Genomic DNA, 23,702 nt, shown 5'->3' on the forward strand with positions numbered 1-23,702 from the left:
TACCATTTGCTGTCATTCTCTCCTTCATCAGTATCTTATGGCATTGCTCATATTTCTCATGTGTATTCAGGAAACATTTATGGACATTGGAATCTGAATTTCATGTAATAAATATAATCTTAAAATATGACAAGAAAATTCAGTAGTATTTTCTATGGCTTTTATTGTTAATAATTTAAGAGTACAATTATTATACTTGACAATTGATTTCTTGAAGTAAACAAATATTTTAAGCTCAACTTTCAAAAATGTGATTAAACAACCATATGAACATTAATTCTGCAAATTAATTGCCGGCTGCAAGTCTGGGGCCGCCACCGTCAGTCCAGGGCTGCCAGCCAACCTGGCGGGATAGGCAGAGCCAAGCTGGATCCTGGGGCCGCCACCGCCAGTCCAGGGTTGGCAGCCAACCCAGCGGGACAGGCGGAGCAGAGCCGGAGCCAGGTAGCGGAAGAGCGAGGTGTAACAGCGCGAGAGAGAAGGGGCAGATGCGAATGGGAGACGGGGGGGGGGGTGGGGGGGGTGCTGGTAGGAGGAGAGCGGGGTGTAACAGCGAGAGAGAGGGGGGCAGGTGGGAGATGGTGGGACGGGGACAGTCCAATGGCGGTTCTGCAATGCTTGCGGCGCCGGGGACCCGGGTTCGATCCTGGCTCCGGATGAGGCGCAGGTCTGTGTGCCCGCTCACCCCTATCTCCACTCGCATCTGCCCCCATCTCTCTCCCTGTTACACCCCGCTACCTGGCACCACCGTTCCTCAGCTTAAATATATTTTCATGAATAAAGATAAGAATTTATACACAGTTTGTACAGTCAGCGCTTCTTTCCCTTTTTCTTTATAGCAAGTGACCTTTGACAAATCCCATGATTCATTGCGTTTTTCGGAATACCAAACTCGCTTATTCTTTTTCAGCTTTGTTTGCTACTTTACTTCTACGAAAGGGCTGATCCATCCAGGTAGCCTTTATTGTGAAATAGAAAAAGAAAAGTAGCACCACCCAAATCTTTGCTAGACCCTCACCCATCCATCCCTCCTCGATCCTCCACCTCCTTCCTCCTGTTAATTAAGGAAGTATATAAGTTAACTGAAGATGATAGTATATTGTTATGATCTTTACAAATATTGTAACTGTCAATATGTCTGAGATTTCACACTGGCTTCTCAATAGCACTACAAGAAGCAGCGGAAAGATTTGAGGAGCTGAAAGCCCAAAGAGAGATGAGGCAGGCGCAAGAGGACAAGCGGAATGAGAAAAAACCACCACCATACAAACATATCAAGGTATTAATTTTTAGCTATTCTGAGAATATATGCAATGCACTACATTACATCAAGCATATTCAGAATGATAAAAGCTATACAACTTCTACATACTTTGTTGTTATAGACTATAAAATTTTGCAGTACATTTATCAGAAAAATTATGTTAGCTGACATATCCATACTCCAGATTAAATATGGGATGATTTTGGAGTCGGTGGCAAGTGTCAAGCTTGTGGCCACACTTTCTAAACCATTTTAGTTCCAGGTCTCATTTAAAAAATATAAGTCTTGACCTTCACCTGAACTTGGTGTCAAATTTAGCGGAACTGGCAGAGAATCAACCCATAGATATGGGCGCTGAGGTTTAATCTGCTATTGGAACATTTAGTCTAGAGGACATGGGTAGCCAAAAGCAGACAGGCGTAGAGTTTGAAAATGAAACTTTAAAATATTTAAAGTAATAGATTTTCATTTTCTTGCCTGCAACATGTGTCTGCCTTGCAGCATTTTTTGCTGAGTTGCTACAGAGGCTGCATAGTATTGTCCACAGGATTTTAATACTTATGACTTTTCCACGTGTCTCAAATAAGAGTCCTGGTTGCTACCTGAAATGAACCTTTTGAAATGGCATGGGCTGTATGTGTCATTATCTGGTATTTGCCAGGTTAGTGATATTTTAACCTTGCACAACCTATTTTTATTGGTCCCACTGTTATAATTGAGGTTATAAAATGTAGATTGTTGTCCTCAATTCAATATGTCATAGCACATTGGATTCCATTCACTGCATTCAAACATTTTTTTTAATAGTTGTGCAATTAGGTTCTTAAGATTACATTGATATTTAACTGGCTTTACTTTTGGTCCTTTAAATTTTTAATCAGACTATTGGACCTCTTAACTCATAGAACAAGTGAAGTTCATTATAGAAGATCCTCATTTATATAAGTTCTACACATGTATAATGTGCCTAGCAGAGGACATAACTAAGAGCATCTCTCAGAAAATGTAATCCATTAATTTGCTCAATGTGATCAAAGCCTTGAGGTTGAGGATGTTGCCCTGGGAGTGAAACTGATATTTTGGTTGGTTTGGAGCATTTGAGCATGGACTGTGACACTTGGCATTTGATTCTTTCAATTCCATTCGTGTACTCTTAAATATCTCTTTTACTTTCAATGATTACATGATATTTCCTTCCAGATGCTTAATTGTAACTGCAAGTATTATTCTTCCTGCGCATGATACCACAGCCTTAAAACTTAGTCTTAGCTCTGCAAATGGTGCATAAATTCCACCTGATGGAACATTTTTTTTGTTTACATCTTGTCTTGGTGATTGAAGATATAGTACTCAGACATGGCACAAAATTTGTGGTGTACTGGGCAGCTGCAATCTCAGTCCTACATGCTTCTGAGGTCTGCATCACCTGCATCATTAATTTCAAGGCACTCGCAACTAGACAGATGCTAGTAATACTCTCTATAACATCCTTTAGATTCAGATTCAATTTGAATTGTCATTGTCAGTGTACAGTACAGAGACAACGAAATGCATTAGAGACAACGAAATGCAACGAAATTAAATTCACTAGGATAACAGAACCAATGCCATTGTTTTTTCCCAGGTCAATATCCCCAGACCTGAATTTACAATGACACTCATTAAACTGTGTTAGGCAGGCCATGTCGCGCTTGCGTGCTTGCAACCATATCCCTCAAATTGACGCATTATTCCGAGCTGTGTTGCAGGCAGCCAGAAGAAAACATTGTAGGATGTGTTCAAACATCTTGAGATAAAATGCAACATCCACGCTTATACGGTCTGGCTAACAAGGGTTCAAAATGGAAAAGGAAAATTTGGAATGGTATTGATAACCTGAATTCAGTGTGTTGGAAACATAAAGAAGCCCTGAGTAAGCAGTCAAAAGTGTAACGTCCCATGGAAAAGTTCTCGCATTGGCCTCATCAGCCTTGTCAGAAAACACAAAACCAGAGTGGAAGCAATTCATCCTCAATTTTGAGGGACTTTGAACATTTAGTTGACCATTATTTACCTTTGTTTTCACCAGTTGCCTTTTTGAAGGTAGACTTTAAAGAAGCACACCATCCTGGCCACACACTCATCTCTCTGTTGCCATCAGATAGAAGGTACAAGAGCCTGAAATCTGTACATCCGGAGCAGCTTCTTCCCCCACAGCCATCAGGCTACTAAATATGACATCAAACAAACTCTGAACTATAACAGCCTATTGCACTTTATCTGTTTATTTATGTGTGTGTATATATGGTCTATGGTATATAGACACACTAATCTGTTCTGTATAATGCCTACAATATTCTGTTGTGCTGCAGCAAGCAAGAATTTCATTGTCCTATCTGGGACACATGACAATAAACTCTCTTGACTTGACTTGACTAAAGTGTGAGAAGTTTTACAATTTCTAAAGATGATGAGAAATAAATGCAGCATATGATTATTATGTAATGTGCAGTGTGAGCCAGGACCTGGAGAAGTGTTGTGAATTGGTAACTGGGGTATCAAGGGCAGAGGGTGCGGGGTTGAGTGCAGGAAACAGTGGGTGATCCATGTATGGGAACCAAAAGGAATGCAGATAAATTATGTTTTGGGGATCTGTTCAAATCAGTCCACAGTACTTGGCAAAAGAGGCAACTTTTGAGTCCTGCTACTATAGAGGTGGCGGTCCCATTAAAACCTGCATGTTCTCAAATTGCCAAAGGGCAATTTTGGAATCGCATGAAGTAACTTCTGGTTAAAGCTCAAAATAAACTTTGCACAAAGAATGTTATTCAGTGCTCATCAGATGAGGAAAATGTATTATTTTGTCAAGAAGCTGGAGATATTTCCAGACTGGCACAATTAAGCCATATTAACACTCAGAAACATATAAATTTTAATTCTAGTAAGACTTTAAAAAGCAGTGCTGTGCTGCTGAATTTCTAAACCTCCAATTTGCTACTATTTGACAGATGGCTGAGCTTGAGAATTACCATGACAACCTGTCGTGAAGCTTTTTCATTGTATATTGATGGCCAAAGCACGTCAAAGTCTGGTGTCACTTTGCTTTTGTTAACGCCTGGAGCCTAGGAAAAACACAGACCTCAGGTTCATCTATAAAAGTAATCAGAAATATATACTCAATAAAACGGTTAAAAATCCCAAATATGTGATGGCTGAATTGATAGTAACTGATGAGATTATGATCTAACCAAGTAAAGATATTATGACTGGTGCTCCTTGAAAAGTAAATGTGTTGAGCTTAATTTTTTGATTGATGGAATAAGTGTATGCATTATTTTTATGTGTTGCCTTGATTTCTTGAAAGGACAAGTATTGCATTTATATTCCAATATTTTACAATTTCAGTAAGAATTGTGAAGAGATATTCAAATAAACCTCAAGGTTTAACCATCTGCTTTTCTGTCAAGGTAAACAAGGCCGTGGGCAAAGCTCAGATCTACACTGCTGATCTCTCCGAGATTCCACGATGTAATTGTAAGACAACTGATGAGAATCCCTGTGGGGTAGATTCTGAATGTCTGAATAGAATGTTAATGTATGAATGCCATCCAGCCGTCTGTCCTGCAGGTGAAAAATGTCAGAACCAGTGCTTCACCAAACGGCAGTATCCTGAAGTGGAAATTTTAAGAACTCCAGGGCGAGGATGGGGTTTACTTGCAAAATATAACATTAAGAAGGTGAGATGTGTTCCTTCATTGCGATCTAAATATTGAAAGTAATTAGAAATCAAACTATAATGTTATAATTCGGGGGAGAACTAGCTGTTATAAGACATAAAATGCTTCAGTATTTTATGCCTTGCCTCTTTAAATTGAGAAATAGTCCACGGTAGCACCCGCTTATAGCTAATTTTTGAACTTTGATGATTGAATGGATGTTAAACTTTTTTTTAAATCTGACAATTTAATTTATTTTTAACATTATGATAATGTATTCATTTTGCCCTTCTGTGAAGAAGAGCATTTAAGATGGACAAAACAAAGTAATTTTACCTTTACAGTGATAATGTGTAAGTGGAGTACACAAGGTGCTAAGACTTACTGAGCAGTTATTAAAAGTTGAGGAAATGATTGGAGAAAAATAGATAACCAAAACCCTTAGAAGAAAAATCTGCACTTGGTCTGATTACCTTCTAGAAAACCATGCAGAAAACTCACCTGCGTAGAAGACTGATTTAAATATTATTTAACACCTCCTTTTCTTGGACAATTTATTAATATTGGCTGTTTTATATAAAATGCTGATTTAAGTTTGATGCTATAAAATGAGTATCCATGACCTAGTTTCTGGCATGGCTGACTGTTCCATGGCCCACACCTATAAATTGAAGAGAAGATAATTTAAAATATTTTGGAGTTGAGTCATAAGAAATTACTCTATATTCAATTAACACGTTTTGCCTAAAGTATGAACAGAACTTTACATCCTTTGTGGTGACTCGTTGCAAAAGAGTATTTAATTCCATTATGAGAATAGTGCAAATTGGTTCTTATAATTTTTCTTAAGCGTTAAAGTTCTATCTATTGTTTAAATTAAAAAAGTTACAGTTTTTCATCAGGTAAATTGCAGGTATCATTGTAATCAAGTGAAACAAATTACCATGGCCTCAAACTCAGTCCACTTTCACAAATTAGTGGTCCTTAATAGTATAATTTACTTTGTAAGATTGAAGTATGTGTTAAATAATTTACAATGGTGTCACTTAGATATAAGTCAGTGGAAAGCATAACAATGAATGCAATTGTAGCAGGTAACCAAAGACCAAACGAAAGGAGGAATTTAAAACAATTAAAATTAATAAATTATTGGAGCTAAAGGTCGAAAAATCCCCGACACCATGATGTAGAATTCAGAAAAGGGGTGACTGCTAAGACTATGGATGCGATAGTTGTGGTCTTCCAATATTCTCTACATTTTGGGAAGAGGATTAAAAAAGGACAAATATAAATGCTATTCAAGAAAGAATTAAAAGATAAAATGGGGAACATTTTGACCAATAAGCTTAACATTAGTTGCATCTTTTTGGAGAGATGTCAACATTACCTAATTTTGATATGCCAGAATGCATCATTAAGAAAGTAGTAACAGAGCCCTTCAGAAAGCAGATCAAAATTAGTTATCATATGTCATAATAAGAGCAAATGTGAGGTTAAATGCACTTGGTAGAAAGGTTAGAAAAAGTATTTAGTGTGAGATACAAGTGTTCAAGGGAACTGGATGTGTTCGTGCAAGAAACAAGGTTGGCATGTAGATAACAAGTAATTAAGGCAAAAGGAATGTTGGATTTAATTGCAAGAGAGATGGTAAAGAAGACTAAAAAACAATTTGGCCAACCATACAGTGTACAAACTTCACACGTGTTAGTCAACTTATTTAAGAAAGAACATACTTGTCCTTAAAGGGTACACAAAATGACTTGATTGGTTTCGGGGATAAAGCAGGTGTGTAAATTAGGCTTTTAATTATTGGGGTTTAGAAGAATGAAGGCAAAACACAAAATGCTCGAGAAACTCAGCAGGTCGTGTGGTATCTGTGGAATAAATGGATTGGTGACGTTTTGGGTCAGGACCCTTCAGACTGATTGTAGAAGGGAGAGAATGCAGGAAAATAGAGGTGGGGCAGAACAAAACCTGGAAACGATAGGTGGATACAGGTGATGATGGGCAATAAGTGACAAAGGCTAGAGATGAAAAGAAGATAAAAAACAGTGTCAGAATGAAATGTAAAGCCGGAAGGAGGGGTATAGGTGGAAGAAAACAGGAGGAGGGGAAAGAAGCTTTGGAAAAATGGGTGCCCACGGCGGTGGGGGGTGGCACAGGAAAGACAAAGGGTATTACTTGAAATTGGAGATTCCGGATTCATTGCATTGGGTTGTAAGCTAACCAAGTGGAATATGAGGTGCTGTTCCACCAATTTACATGTGGCCTCACCATGGCAATGGAGGAGACCAAGGACACAAAAGTATGGGAAAGGGAGTAAAGTGATTAGCAACCGGGAGATCCTGCATGCTTTGATGGACAGAACACAGGGCAAAAATCATCACCTAGTCTGCTTCATCTCACAAGTGCAAATAGGTCAAATTGACAGTACTGAATGCAGCAGACAAGGTTAGAAGAGGTGTATGTGAACCTCTGTCTCATCTGAAAGACTTGCTTGGGTCCCTGAATGGAGGTGAAGGAGGAGGTCTACTTTCCATTCCCATGCCAATCTTTCTGTCCTTGGTCGTCTCCAATTTGTTTTTAACCCTAACACTACTTTGAGATGTAGATTGTGAAAGGCAGAAAATTTCAAAGCAGTGATTTTGATTATATCCTTAAACTGTGCATTGTATACTTCAGTTTTTTTTTAATCCCTCAATGACAACAACATTTTTGACAAATGCAAAATCAATACCTCCCCCCTCCCTCCAGCCTCAGTTCTGAGAAAGGACCAGATCCAAATTGTTAATTATGTTCTCTTTCCACATAAGGCACTTGACTGGCTAAGTTCTTCCAACATTTCTAGTTTTGTTTTTAATTTTTTGATAGCTATGATGTTTATATTTACTGTTGAATCTAATTCTTATACAGGGAGATTTTGTGAATGAGTATGTGGGTGAGATAATAGATGAGGAGGAATGTTATGCTCGAATCAAATATGCACAGGAACATGACATCATCAACTTCTACATGCTTACTCTTGATAAGGTAATAACTTTAAAAGTTCAAAATTCTGAATTTAACAATAATTTGTATGTCAAACACGCATAGTCAAACATTGATCATAAAATCTGTAAATATGTCAAAAATCTATAATTATGAGAAGTGAAAATAGGTAGTATTTGGATTGATGTTTGCAGTCAAGGAATGGATTGGAATACTTTGTCACATGTGACAAGCCACAGGGAAATTATTTGCTTGTATACCTAAGGTATGTAAATAGTCGCCGCAGAAACGGCACTGACAAAGTTAAAAAGTACCCTCGCCAGCTCCTCCTTTATTCCCCCCTTATCCCCTTCCCCCTCCCCTCGGTGGTCCCACAAAGCCGACTCCTCCATTGTTCATAGTTCTTCCCCCTCCCTCACGAAGGTCCTCCATTGTTCATCTCCCCCCCTCCCCCTCCCCCCTCCTCCCTTACGGTAGTCTCCCCATTCAGGAATTAATCAAATGTAAATGGCTGGGATCAAAATTACTTTGTTTTTTTTTGGCAATTAAGATTTCTTAAAATTAGGGGGTACCGTGGCATTGAAGTGTCAGGTACTGACCATCTTCAACAAGATACAGTAAACCGCCTTTATATTTAATAGCATCACCGCTGCTGTGCCGTCATCAACTTTGTAGACCATTGATCAGATCTTAATATGACCAGAAATACTGTCAAGTCAGAAGCTGGACAGTCCATGACAATGTATTTGCCTCTTGACTATTCAGAAACTGTCCCTCTTCCATAAGGCATAAATCAGTAATTTGATGAGGTTTCTCTACTTGCCAAAATGTTTGGGTAAAAAGAAAGCTGGATATCCATGAATGGCGCAAGTCAAATTTGAAGTCAATGAAATGGGTATGCTACAGGTGCCGATTTGACAATACAACTGAGAACAAGACATATGAAAAGATCAGGCATGAATATGAAAAGGAAAAGAATAAGTAGATTGTTACTTAGCAAGAGAAAATCCCACAGTTTTTCATGCACATGAACAGTAGTAAGTAATTGATGGAATGGGTACAATTGTGGACCAAAAAGTAGTATGTTCAAGTACGGGCGTGACAAGAGCACTAATGAAGTACGTGGCAATTTGTTCTTTAAAATGCTAGGTAAAGGTGATCTTAAATTCTTTGTGATAGGTGATGTAGTTGATATCCATCATGTGCTCAACATAGATCAATTGGTATTATTAAAAAGCTAACAACACTTAAATGGAGAGCATGCAGAAAATTGCATGGCTTGTTACAAGTGTTCAAGATCACTGGAAGTCTGAACTGTATATAAAGAAAAAATGTTCCTGTTACCAGAGGGTCAAGAACTAAGACATAATTTAAGGTGAATGGCAGAGGAACCAACGAAAACAAGTATAATCTATTTTATGCAGCATGTAATTGTAATCTGCATTGTATTGTGTGAAAGGACAAATGAAACTGATTTAATGTAGGTCCCTTGCAGTCAGAAACAGGCGAATTGATCATGGGGAACAAGGACATGGCAGACCAGTTGAATAACTACTTTGGTTCTGTCTTCACTAAGGAAGACATAAATAATCTGCCGGAAATAGCAAGGGACAGGGGTTAAATGAGATGGAGGAACTGAGTGAAATCCAGGTTAGCCGGGAAGTGGTGCTAGGTAAATTGAATGGATTAAAGGCCGATAAATCCCCAGAGCCAGATAAGTTGCATCCCAGAGTACTTAAGGAAGTAGCCGCAGAAATAGTGGATGCATTACTGATAATTTTTCAAAACTCTTTAGATTCTGGAGTAGTTCCGGAGGAGGGTAGATAATGTAACCCCACTTTTTAAAAAGGGAGGGAGAGAGAAAACGGGGAATTACAGACCAGTTAGTCTAACATCGGTGGTGGGGAAAATTCTGGAATCAGCTCTTAAAGATGGGATAGCAGCACATTTGGAAAGTGGTGAATTCATTGGACAAAGTCAGCATGGATTTATGAAAGGTAAATCATGTCTGACGAATCTTATAGAATTTTTCGAGGATGTAACTAGTAGAGTGGATTAGGGAGAACCAGTGGATGTGTTATATCTGGACTTTCAGAAGGCTTTCGACAAGGTCCCACATAAGAGATTAGTATACAAACTTAAAGCACACGGTATTGGGGGTTCAGTATTGATGTGGATAGAGAACTGTCTGGCAGACAGGAAGCAAAGAGTAGGAGTAAACGGGTCCTTTTCAGAATGGCAGGCAGTGACTAGTGGGGTACTGCAAGGCTTAGTGCTGGGACCCCAGCTATTTACAATATATATTAATGATCTGGATGAGGGAATTGAATGCAACATCTCCAAGTTTGCGGATGACACGAAGCTGGGGGGCAGTGTTAGCTGTGAGGAGGATGCTGCAAGTTGACTTGGATAGGTTGGGTGAGTGGGCAAATGCATGACAGATGCAGTCTAATGTGGATAAATGTGAGGTTATCCACTTTGGTGGCAAAAACAGGAAAGTAGACTATTATCTGAATGGTGGCCGATTAGGAAAAGGGGAGATGCAACGAGACCTGGGTGTCATGGTACACCAGTCATTGAAAGTAGGAATGCAGGTGCAGCAGGCAATGAAGAAAGCAAATGGTATGTTAGCATTCATAGCAAAATGATATGAGTATAATAGCAGGGAGGTTCTACTGCAGTTGTACAGGGTCTTGGTGAGACCACACCTGGAGTATTGCGTACAGTTTTGGTCTCCTAATCTGAGGAAAGACATTCTTGCCATAGAGGGAGTACAGAGAAGGTTCACCAGACTGATTCCTGGGATGGCAGGACTTTCATATGAAGAAAGACTGGATAGACTCGGCTTGTACACGCTAGAATTTAGAAGATTGAGGGGAGATCTTATAGAAACGTACAAAATTCTTAAGCGGTTGGACAGGCTAGATGCAGGAAGATTATTCCCGATGTTGGGGAAGTCCAGAACTAGGGGTCACAGTTTAAGGATAAGAGGGAAGTCTTTTAGGACCGAGATGAGAAAATCATTTTTTACACAGAGTGGTGAATCTGTGGAATTCTCTGCCACAGAAGGTAGTTGAGGCCAGTTTATTGGCTATATTTAAGAGGGAGTTAGATGCGGCCCTTGTGGCTAAAGGGAGAGATGGCAGGGATGGGATACCGAGTTGGATGATCAGCCATGATCATATCGAATGGCGGTGCAGGCTCGAAGGGCCGAATGGCCTACTCCTGCACCTATTTTCTATGTTCTATGTTTCTATGTTAATCTTGGCTTTCAAAGAAATTGGATATGTACTTTAAGGAAAGAAAATGCAGAAATGTGGAAAGAGCCAATGGACAGGCTAACTGAATTGCTCCTACAGAAAGCCATCATGGGACAAATATCTCCTTTCATACTACAATAATTCTATGAACATGATAAACTATCAAACATTGTTAAATCTCTAAACATCACTTGTAAGTTCTGAACAATTCCAAAATTGTAATTATTTGAATTCTCAGAGTACAGGTTTTTCGGTCTTTGGACTGAAATAAATGTTGATACATGGCTGTGTCGTGGACCTGCTGTTATTGACTTTCAAAAAATTTGTAAATGTACAATATATCCTTACTGCAAAGCTTCATAATGCAAAGATTTTAGAAATATCACAACACATGGATATTTCAGTGTTATGCAAAATCCTCCCTACTGTGATTTTTTTTAATTGTTTTTTCAAAAATGAAAGATACTTTAGTTGCATGTTCCCCCATTGTGCTGAAATTATTCAAAATAATTATATTATGAATTTCTAAATTACACAAAATGAATCTAAGTCTACCTGCAAATTTATCATTAACAGGATCGGATAATTGATGCAGGCCCAAAAGGAAATTATTCCCGCTTCATGAATCATAGCTGTAAACCAAACTGTGAGACACAGAAATGGACAGTAAATGGTGACACTCGAGTTGGACTGTTTGCTTTGTGTGATGTTGCAATTGGTAAGGAATAGTGTTAATGGTCAGGGTGGTAAGATGGCCATCCATGTATAGTAAACAAGCAATTGGATTCAATCCAGAGTTTGATGTAGTAAAATCTCAAACTAATATAACAGAACCTAGAAATTTGATAGAGTAAACATCTGTTCATTTCTCGGTGCTATACTCTCCAAGTTCAGTATTATTCACCTTGGGAAATGAGGTTTTGAAACTGGACCAAGCATTTCCGTTAACTACTCATTACGTCATACAGTACGAAAATAGGGCCTTTGACCTAACCCTTCCAAGACACCCCATATAAACTAGTCCCAATGACTGTGTTTGGCCCATATCCATCTAAACCCTTCCTATCCATGTATTTTCTCAAGTGTCTTTTAAATGCTGCTACCCCCTCTGGCAACTTGTTCCATATACCCACAACTCTCTAGTGAAATAATTACCGATCGGGTTCGTATTAAATCTTATACCTCTCACCGTTTGTTTTAATTTCCGTACCCTGGATATAAGACTGTGCATTCATCCTATCTATTTCTACTCACGACATGTCCAAAGCTTTTGTGCGGAGGACACAAAATAACATTATTTGCAAAATGCCACACTGGTATAAATCGTATTACCAAACTGCAGCCTGTGATCATCGTTTAGTTTAAACATACAGCATGGAAATAGGCCCTTCAGTGTACTGCCTACTCCTGGCTGACCATTGATCGCCCATTGACACTAGTTCTATGTTATCCCATTCTCCCACCACTCACGAGACATTAGGGGCATTTTTTACTGTGCCCAATTAAACTACAAACACAGAGTCTTTGAGTTGTGGGAGGAATCCGGAGCGTCCGGAGGAAACCCACATGGTCACAGGAAGAATTTGCAAACTCTACACGCACATCACCCAAGGTCAGGATGAAACCCAGGTCTTTGGTGCTGAGCTGTATAGGAAAGAACTGCAGATGGTGGTATAAATCGAAGATAGACACAAAATGCTAGAGTAACACAGTGAGACGGGCAGCATCTCTGGAGAGTAGGAATGGGTGACGTTTCGGGTTGATAGGTCTGAAGAAGGGTCTCGACCTGAAACGTCACCCATTCGGTCTCTCCAGAGATGCTGCCTGTCCCGCTGAATTACTCCAGCATTTTGTGTCTATCTTTGGTGCTGATTTAGCAGCTCTACTAGCTGCGCTACTGTGCTGCCCTCATTCTCAAAAGAACTGTAAACATATTGGGAACCAACGTGAACCCTAGAGGCAAATGGTCTCCTATTGCATTATAAGAAATCTCAATTAATTTTAAGAAATGCTAATCTCTTAAGACCATGAATTGGAGTGCACCTTATTCCTGTAACATGAATCTGCTTACATGTTATTATATGATGAAACATTTTTGCATAGAGCATAAAAAAGCCCAAAAGCACATTCATAGTATGGAAGGTGTACTCAAATTCATGGTCTCTGGAGATAAGGACTTATTAGGTCTGATCAACCACGGCTGGGCTGCCTGGGTGAGGGTGTCTGATGTTGAAAGACCCGAAACACCCAATGACCCCAAGTTACATCACATGATGATGTGTTCAGGAGAATCTATAGATGTATTTGTATCAAAAATTAAAATTAATTGAGATTTACTTTTGCGTAATACAAAAATCTACCATAATTTTGATCTAACACTATCAGGAAAATGTAATTATAACATTTTAGGAAATTAGATGCTATTGTATGCATTTATTTATTGCACAGCGAGATTAAGTATAAATCTAATGATACTGATACTTCTACAGGATCAGAGCTGACATTTAATTATCACCTGGAATGTTTGGGCACTGGGAAGACTGCATGTAAATGTGGAGCTCCAAACTGCAGTGGCTACTTAGGTGTGCAGCCTAAGGTAAGATCTCCAGTTGCCTTGCATTTAATTTAATGTAAATATTGAGGTGCATCAGATTTTATACTGAATATTTTTTTCCCTGATATAATGACTACTACAGATATTAAGATTTATACATTCATTTTTCACTTGAAATTTATTTTAAATGATTCTATACCAAGGTGGAAGACATCAGCAACGCACCTGAAATTAAATGGAGCGTGAAGCATTTTTGAATTCTTTGAGGAAATAAATAGCAGGATAGACAAAGGACAGTCAGTGGATATTGTTTACCTGGATTTTCAGAAGGCCTTTGATAAGGTGCCACATGTGAGGCTGCTAAAGATGAGAGCCCATGGTTTAGTTAGATTTTTAGTTTAGAGATACCGCGCGGAAACAGGCCCTTCGGCCCAAGAAGTCTGCACCGACCAGTGATCTCTGCACATTAACACTATCCTATGCTAGGGACAATTTACATTTATACCAAGCCTACAAAATCTGTATGTCTTTTGAATATGGGAGAAAAACAAAGATCTCGGAAAAAAACCCACGCAGGTCGCGGGGAGAACGTACAAACTCCGTACAGACAAGTACCCATGGTCAGGATCGAATCAAGATCTCTGGTGTTGTTAGGCAGTAAGTCCTGGAGGGAAGATGCTAGCATGGATAGAAGATTGGCTGAGTGGGAATAAAGGTCTTTGTTTCTGGTTAGATGCAGTGACCAGCAGTGTTCCATAGGAGTCGGTGCTGGGGTCGCTACTCTTCACATTGTATATCAATGATTTGGATGAGGGAATTGAAGGCTTGATGGCCAAGTTTGCAGATGATACACAGATAGGTGGAGGGGCAAGTAGTGTAGTGAAAGCATGGACTCTGCAGAAGGACTTGGATTGGTTGGGAGAGTGGGCTAAAAAGAGACAGATGGAATACAGTGTAGAAAAGTGTGGAGTCATTCATTTTGGTTGCAGGAGTAAAAGTATAGAATATTTATTAAATGGGGAGAGGATTCAGTAATCAGAGGTGCAAAGGAGCCTGGGAGTGCTGGTCAATTTGCACGTTGAATTGGTAGTAAGGAATGCAAATACAATGGTAGCATTTATTTCATGAGGACTAGAGTATATAATCATTGCTGAGGCTTTATAAGGTACTGGTCAGAATGAGTATTGTGATCAGTTTTGGGCCCCATTTCTGAGGAAAGATGTGCTGGGGCTTGAGAGGGTCCAGAGGCGACTTACAAGAATGATCCAGGGGTTGATTGGGTTAACATATGATTAACATTGGGTCTGTATTGGGTCTGTACTCGCTGGAATTTAGAAGGATGAGGACAGACATTGAAACTTACCAAATAATGAAAGTTCTGGATAGAGTGGATGCGGAGAGGAGGGTTTCACTAGTGGGAGAGTCTAGGACCAGAGGACATAGCCTCAGAATAAAAGAACACACCTTTAGAAAGGAGATGAGGAGGAATTTCTTTAGTCGGATGGTGGTGAATCTGTGAAATTCATTGCCACGTGTGGCTGTGGAGGCCATTTGGTATTTTTAAAATGGAGATTGTCAGGTTCTTGATGAGTAAGGGTGTCAAGTGTTATGGGGAGAAAGCAGGAGAATGGGGTTGAGAGGGAAAGAAAGAACAGCCATGATTGAATGGCAGAGTAAATTCATTGGGCCGAATGGCCTACATCTCCTCTCTTGACATGAACTTATTAATTACATTTGTTAATTTAGTGTAGAAAGGCCATAACAATAATTACTGCTCATCTGACTGAATGTTTTTTGATAACTTCTTTATTTTGTTTCTGGTACCTCTATAGAATATACAAAGTTCCACAGATGAAAAGAAGGTAAAGAAAAGGCAAATGCTTCCAAGAAAGCGTAAGCAGCGGTCTGAATTAGTGAAGGATCACGAGGAAGAATGTTTCCGTTGTGGAGATGGTGGGCAGCTCGTTATCTGCAAGAAATCTGGGTGTCCAAAGGTGTATCATGCTGATTGTCTGGTCTTGAATAAGCGTCCTGCTGGTGAGTGGCTAAACTGTTTGCTCCAATCCACGTGAAATGAAACTAATACTGACAACAATAACACAATTAATAATCTTAGGATTGAAAAGGATTAATTAAAAATTTGGCAGCGGTTTCAAAGTAACTAAGCAGGTGTTGTTAAACAGAATACTATTATGGTAAAACTCCAATAAGCCAATGCAGGGTGGACTTTGGTTGTACGTTGGCAGATTTTCTAGACTAATGGGCATTATGTATTAATACCCCCAATGCACTTTCAATTAATTTTGTTAGATATCATGCAGTCGTGCAGTTATTCTGTATCTGTACACTGTTTAAAGGTTTCTTATTCAATCTTACCCACCCCACCCCCCTTATCTTAAACCTATGTCCTCTGATTCTCAATTCCCCTCCTCTGGGAAAAAGACTCTGTGCATTTACCCGATCGATTCCTCTCATGATTTTGGTCATCCCTCATCTGGACTCCAAGCAATAAAGTCCTAGCTTGCTCAAGCTCTCCCTATAGCTCAGGCCCTCGAGACCTGGCAACATCCTGATATATCCTCTGCACCCTTTACAACTTGACATATTTTCTATAACATGGTGACTAAAACTGAACACAATACTCTGGCCTCGCTAATGTCTTATATAACTGTAACATGACCTCCCAACCTCCATACTCAATACTTTGATTGAAAAAGGCCAATATAACCATATAATAACATATAACCATATAACAATTACAGCACGGAAACCGGCCATCTCGGCCCTACAAGTCCGTGCCGAACAACTTTTTTCCCTTAGTCCCACCTGCCCAAATATGCCGAAAGCCTTTCAAGTGGCACCACTTTCAAGTAACTATGTTCCTGCACTCTTAGATCCCTCTGCTCTACAATACTCCCCAGAGCCCTACCATTCACTGCGGAGGTCTTGCCCTTGTTGGACTTCACAAAATTCAACACCTCACATTTCTCTGTATTAAATTCCATCAACGTTCCTCAGCCCACCTGCCTAACCGATAAAGATCCTGCTTCAATTTTTGACAATCACCTTCGCAATCTACAATACCACTCACTTTAGTGTAATGTAGTAATAATACATTTTCCAGTGAATCAGGTAAGTTTAAAGGGAATCGAAGAACTGGAGTCCCAGTCAGTGGAAAGGAAGCAATGCAGACATAACCTGTTGAGTCGGTTGCCAATCCATGTAGATTTCTGAATAATTTGATAGTAGTTTATCAGAGTATTACTGTACTTTTGAAACACTTCAATTTTACGTGGTTGAGTGGAAAGAAAGTTCTTTCCCTTTATAACCTACAATAACATTTTCAATTCTCATTTTGCTTGAATCTTTCTGTGTACTTGACCCATTCTCTACATCCACCCTAAACCATATTACCGTGACATATTTTGTGCTTAATCTTGGTTTCCTTAGCCAGACCTTTAGCAATTTTGGGGCTCATTACCAAATAGCATAATGAGGATGATTTTTTCGATGAGACACTGTAACAGTGGTGGAGTGAGGAGCCAGATCCAGTTTAGATAGCCTCTTCGAGACGCTAAATACCGCAGATGCTGAGATCTTGTGCAAAAAAGAATCTTTTGGGGGACAAAATAATCTGAGGAGGGAAATGAACAGGTAACATTTTAGGTCGGGACCTTACTTTAGATGAAGAAAGGTCTGACCCAAAACGTGCCTCTCCATTTCCCTCCACAGATTCTGCGGACCCGCTGAGTTCCTTCATTTTTTATTTTACTTTGATTGCTACTTCCTCTCCAATTGCTCTGGTTGTTGCTGATCAAATCTGACAAAGATGAAGAATGTGATTTTCACAGTAATGTGAAGAATGTGAATCAGTATCAGAATGGAATCAGATACATGCAGGATCACAGCCCATGAGCAGGAGAATCATGATAGTTGCATGGGGAAGCACATTATTAGGTGGTAGTGTGGTTATTGATTGGATAGGGTTATGAGTAGAGTGGGTGCTAGGAACATAATTAATGAAGTCGGAGAGGGTATGATTAGTAACAATGGAAAGATATACACCTAGAGGAGAAAGGATGTCACAAGCTCCCTGGCAGTGGCCCAGTTGTAGTCCATCCCTGTAATGTGATGCCAGGATTCTATTCTCCAATGAAATCCTGCTTCTGTATTCTTACAGGTCTGAATGGCATGATGGAATTTTGTGATTGATGCCAAATGCTGTTTGATATCAATCTGTGGTAACATGCAAACAGCCGTTTTCCCAGCATGTCAGTGACAAATTGGTTTCTTGTCTTCTCTATTCTAACCTGAAACAGGCCCTCATGATAGAAAAAAAAAGTCCCTATGATTTCCGAAATGAGACTGGCTGCAATATATTCTCAACGAGAAGGCAGGCGGAGGCCATTGTGCATGTTGGCACAAATGAGAAAGGCTAGAAACGGAATGAGGTCCTGCGGAATGAATATAGGGAGTTCAGCAAAAGGCTAAAAAGCCAAGATAGTATTCATTACTCCTGGGGCCGCATGGGTGAGGATAGAAATAGATGGATAGGACAAGAATATATGGCTGAGGGGTTGGATTAGGGAGCAGGGATTTGGGGGTTCTGGATCAATAGGATCTCTTCTGGAGCAGAAGTGACCTGTACAAGACAGGCTGCACCAGAATTGGTGGGGGATCATTATCCTTACAAGGAGGTTCACTAGCACTACTTGGGAGGGCTTAACCTAAAGTGATAAGGGGGTGTGCACCAGAATAGCGGGTCACGAATGGAAGACTTGATGAGAAGGTAGAGGTTGGGACCAGTCAAAGGAAAAATGGGCAAGAAGAGGTTAATGAACATGGTGAAACTGATGACTTAAAGCATGGTCACTTCAACGCATCGACCATCGTGAGTAAAGTGAATGAACTTAGAGCCTGGATCAGTGTTTCGAAATAGGATTCAGATTCAGATTCAGATTCAATTTTAATTGTCATTGTCAGTGTACAGTACAGAGACAACGAAATGCATTTAGCATCTCCCTTGAAGAGCGACATAGCAAACGATTTGAGGATGATGAGACCATTGTGGAGTCATGGTTGAAAGAGGGACACACACGACTGACAGTTCAATGTTCCAAGGTTTTGAAATTTCAGATGTGATAGGGAGTGAGATGAAAAAGATGGTGGTTGCTTCACTAAGAGGCAATATGGCTCAAAAATAAGAAAGGTGGAGTCAGTGAGATTATACTATGGACCTTCCAATAGCTAGCGGGAGGTAGAGGATCAGATATGTAGACTAACTACGGAAAAGTACAAAAGCAACAGCGTTATCATAGTCGAGACCCTGCAGTTCCTTAAACGTGTTATCATAGTAGATGACTTTAACTTCCCCAATATTGACTGGGATTTAATAACTTAGATAGCAGAATTTTCTAGGTGTATTCAAGAGAGTTTTCTAAAACAGTATGTGGATAGTCCAATTCAAGGAGCAACTGGTATGGGGAAATGAGTCTGAGCAGGTGACAATTAGTGGAACAGAATTTTGAGGTTAGTGATCACATCTCCATACATTTTATAGAAAAACACAAAAGTGCTGGAGTAACTCAGTAGGTCAGGCAGCATGTGATTTTTCAAATCTGAACCCCTTCCGGACTGAAGAAGGGTCCCGATGCATAATGCTACCTACCCATGACCTCCAGAGATGCTGCCTGATCTGCTGAGTTACTAAAGCACTTTTTGTGTTTTTGTGTATCTGCAGTTCCTTGGGCCTCCATAAGTTTTAAGATTGTTTGGAATAGGGATACGTCTGGACCCTGGTGGTGGTGGGGGGGGGGGGGGGGTACTAAATTGGAGTAACGCAGAATACAACATTATTAGGCAGAAGCTAGAGATAGTAAATTGAGAGTAGTTGTTATTGGGTAAGTCCACATCTGACCTGTGGGAGTTATTTAAAAGATGTTAGGCTCATTCGTCTAGTCTCCAGGCTTTTCCTTGCAACTCTTCTTAAATAGAGACACAATATTCGCCGCCGTATTAGACACTCTTCTCTTTCGGCTGACTCTTCTCTTTCCTACCTCTGACTTTTCTGCCTTCTAACATTTTAGATTTTTTTAATTAGGCAAAATGGTTTACTCTAAAAATGCTAACCACCTTATTTTCACACTTTTCCTTCTTCTGGCTTGACTTTGTCATTCTTTATCCCGTTAGACACAGATCAAGAAATGGAACCACACTAATATCTGCTTAATCTCTGTAAACATATTTATTTAATTCTAAATGCAAAGAAGGAAAACCATTAATAACTGTGATGCAGATGGTTTACATTTAGATGTTCGACCCCTTCAAGTTAAATTACATACAGTGCCCTCCATAATGTTTGGGACAAAGACCGATCATTTATTTATTTGCCTTTGTACTGCACAATTTGAGATTTGTAATAGAAAAAAATCACATGTGGTTAAAGTGCACATTGTCAGATTTTATTAAAGTCCATTTTTATACATTTTGGTTTCACTATGTAGAAATTACAGCTGTGTTAGTACATAATCCCCCCCATTTCAGGGCACCAGAGTGTTTGGGACACTTGGCTCACAGGTGTTTATAACTGCTCAGGTGTGTTTAATTGCCTCCTTAATGCAGGTATAAGAGAGCTCTCAACCTAGTCTTTCCTCCAGTCTTTCCAACAGCTTTGGAAACCTTTATTGCTGTTTATCAACATGAGGACCAAAGTTGTGCCAATGAAAGCCAAAGAAGCCATAATGAGACTGAGATGAGACATAATAAAAGTTAGACTTCAACCAAACCTCAGGCTTACCAAAATTTGGAACTGTAAGAAGAAAGAGAGCACTGGTGAGCTTCCTAATCACAAAGGGACTGGCAGGGCCAAGGAAGACCTCCACAGCTAATGACAGAAGAATTCTCTCTATAATGAAGAAAAATCCCCAACACCTGTCCGACAGATCAGAAACACTCTTCAGGAGTCAGATGTAGATTTGTCAATGACCAGTGTCTGCAGAAGACTTCATGAACAGAAATACAGAGGCTACACTGCAAGATGCAAACCACTGGTTAGCTACAAAAATAGGATGGTCAGGTTACAGTTTGCCAATAAATACTTAAAAGAGCAACCACAGTTCTGGAAAAAGGTCTTGTGGACAGATGAGACGAAGATTAACATATCAGAGTGATGGCAAGAGCAAAGTATCAGGAGGGAAGGAACTACCCAAGATCCAAAGCATACCACTTCATCTGTGAAACACCGTGGTGGAGGTGTTATGGCCTGGGCATGTATGGCTGCTGAAGGTACTGGCTCACTTATCGTCATTGATGATACAACTGCTGATGGTAGTAGCATAATGAATTCTGAAGTGCATAGACACATCCTATCTGATCAAGTTCAAATAAATGCATCAAAACTCATTGGCTGGCGGTTCATTCTACAGCAAGACAATGATCCCATACATACTGCTAAAGCAACATAGGAGTTTTTCAAAGCTAAAAAATGGTCAATTCTTGAGTGGCCAAGTCAATCATCTGATCTGATTCTAATTGAGCATGCCTTTTATATGTTGTAGAGAAAACTGAAGGGGACTAGCCCCCAAAACAAGCATAAGCTAAAGATGACTGCAATACTGGCCTGGCAGAGCGTCACCAGAGAAAACACCCAGCAACTGGTGATGTCCATGAATCACAGACTTTAAGCAGTCATTGCATGCAAAGAATATGCAACAAAATACTGAACATGACTACTTTCATTTACATGACATTGCTGTGCCCCAAACATGGTGGTGCCCTGAAATGGGGGGACTATGTACAAACACTGCTGTAATTTCTACATGGTGAAACAAAAATGTATAAAAATAGCCTTTATTAAAATCTGACAGTGTGCACTTTAACCAGGTGTGGGGTTTTTTTCTATTACAAATCTCAAATTGTGTTATTTACAAAGGCAAATAAATATATGACGGGTGTTTGTCCCAAACATTATGGAGGGCACAGTAAATGCCTCACTATAGTCACTCTTTAGGCTCAATTGCCCTGACATCATTAGTCTGGTGGGCTTTGAGTAATTGAGTAATGCAGTACATGATTTTTTTTTTGTGTCATGAGTAGATTGGTGGTGGGTTAAAATCATTAAGCTTATCATTGTCAATGCCAGGTACACAGATTGTCAAATATTTTTTGTGAGAAACAAAGCAATTTTGATTTGTATAATTATTGTTGATACACATTATATTGAGAACATTTCCTGCACGTTGAACATTTCTGATCACTTTTCCTGTTGTTTTGTTATTAGGTAAATGGGAATGTCCATGGCATCAGTGTGACGTGTGTGGGAAAGAGGCAGTCTCTTTCTGTGAGCTGTGCCCCAGTTCTTTCTGCACGGATCATAGGGACGGAGCACTCTTCATCTCCAAACTAGACGGCCGACTTAGCTGTAATGAACATGATCCATGTGGCCCAGTTCCTTTGGAACCAGGAGAAATTAGAGAGATTATGCCACCACCTAACAGCCATGTATTACATACCTTTCAATCATCAGATTCCATGCATATTCGGTGAATGGAGTGCCTATTTATGGTGTTCCTCTGAAAGTAGTGTGCATGTGTGCACAAATAGGTGGAGTCAACTTGGTTGACAGGTGCAAGGTGCATAATTCCAATAGCTGTTGGTTACTTGTACTGAGTTAAATGAACTTGGACAGATGTAAACTTGAACCACATGCTCATTTTCCCAATATCCTCAGAACAATTATACTTGGATTTATACCTGGGGCATAAGAGGCATGGCCAGATCATGCAAGAATTTTGGTTAAAACTACAGCAAGGCCAGTTATTTTTTTTGAACCCAGTGAACCTAGTTATGTGTAGCCTTTTAATGTATCGTGGTATAATGCTCACTTAACATAGGATCAGTAAATTCATCTAGCATGTTTTTGGCATTGTATGCTCAGTCTAGTTCCATTCCTAGAAGTAGGTGATCACTGAACGGAGTAGTTGCCATGTGTTGTAATCAATGCATCTTGTGGAATAGTAACTTCAATTCATTGATTAAATCTGCTTTCTCCTAGCACTTGTTCAACTTTGACATAATATTAACACTTCATTTACATTGATAAATGAACAGCATTATTTGTCACTCAAGATAATTGCCTGGGAAGTGGATGGTACAATGCTAGGGGGCATTTTTATTTCACTCCTGGAATCCAATTTTAAGTCCAATCCATTTAGAAAGAATGAAGTTCCCCATGACTTGTAGAGAATACAAGTTTGGAGCATTACCCTCTCTACTTTGGAAACTGGTCATGAAACTAGCTTCAGTACCGGAAACAAAGATGTATATCATGTCCTGCAGAATTGATGAGCGTACCAATCCAGATCCAAGTTTAAATTGTATCTGAATCCATCACTAATTCATCATAATGCTCACTGAATAGAACCTTTTGCCGATGGAACTGTGGAGCTGAGTACACTGTTTTAGGTTTAGCCTGGGCTATACCAAACCTCTGTACATGAGACACATCATTTTTTTCTGTGTGTTGGTCCTCACTGAGATAAACATACATTTGCAAAATAAATATTAGAGCAGAAATTATTTTTTTTAAGTGGGAAGATTAGCTGTGCTACGACATGCTGACAAAAACAACATCCTTGGTGAAAGCATCACCTATTTGCTGAGGTGTTATTTATTTCTTTGCCAGTTTCACAATAAATGTTTCATGTATTTTACTGAGATGTATTATCTCAGCCTATTAGAGTCAAACTAGCAAGTTGATGGTGAAAGTAAATATTATTTAGCTGGAGAATTTGCTGTCAGCTTTTTTAAAATGATGAGGTCAAAAGTTACTGTCAGTTCTATCAGTGTTTTTTTAATGTTTTCTTCAATATTATGACGTAATTCCTTTATTTTGTTTTTTCAGCTTTAATTTTAAAAATCCAACTGTTTAAGATAATTCAGTA

At 39.5% G+C, this 23,702-nt stretch overlaps 1 protein-coding gene across 13 annotated transcripts in view; it reads left to right on the forward strand.

Moving 5' to 3' along the window:
• LOC129701609 (histone-lysine N-methyltransferase NSD2-like) overlaps positions 1 to 22,812 on the forward strand; it is a 110,571-nt gene extending 87,759 nt beyond the window's left edge. For all 13 annotated transcript variants that reach the window (XM_055642917.1, XM_055642913.1, XM_055642910.1 and 10 more), the window contains 7 exons: positions 1,167 to 1,279; positions 4,711 to 4,980; positions 7,873 to 7,989; positions 11,784 to 11,925; positions 13,697 to 13,803; positions 15,594 to 15,798; positions 22,040 to 22,812. In XM_055642917.1, coding sequence (XP_055498892.1) covers positions 1,167 to 1,279; positions 4,711 to 4,980; positions 7,873 to 7,989; positions 11,784 to 11,925; positions 13,697 to 13,803; positions 15,594 to 15,798; positions 22,040 to 22,305 — 1,220 coding nt within the window. In that variant the 3' untranslated portion in view covers positions 22,306 to 22,812. The remainder of the gene's footprint in view (positions 1 to 1,166; positions 1,280 to 4,710; positions 4,981 to 7,872; positions 7,990 to 11,783; positions 11,926 to 13,696; positions 13,804 to 15,593; positions 15,799 to 22,039) is intronic.
• The last annotated feature ends 890 nt before the right edge of the window (positions 22,813 to 23,702 follow it).

This window comes from Leucoraja erinacea, chromosome 11, assembly GCF_028641065.1.
Source record: "Leucoraja erinacea ecotype New England chromosome 11, Leri_hhj_1, whole genome shotgun sequence".
NCBI lineage: Eukaryota > Metazoa > Chordata > Chondrichthyes > Rajiformes > Rajidae > Leucoraja > Leucoraja erinaceus.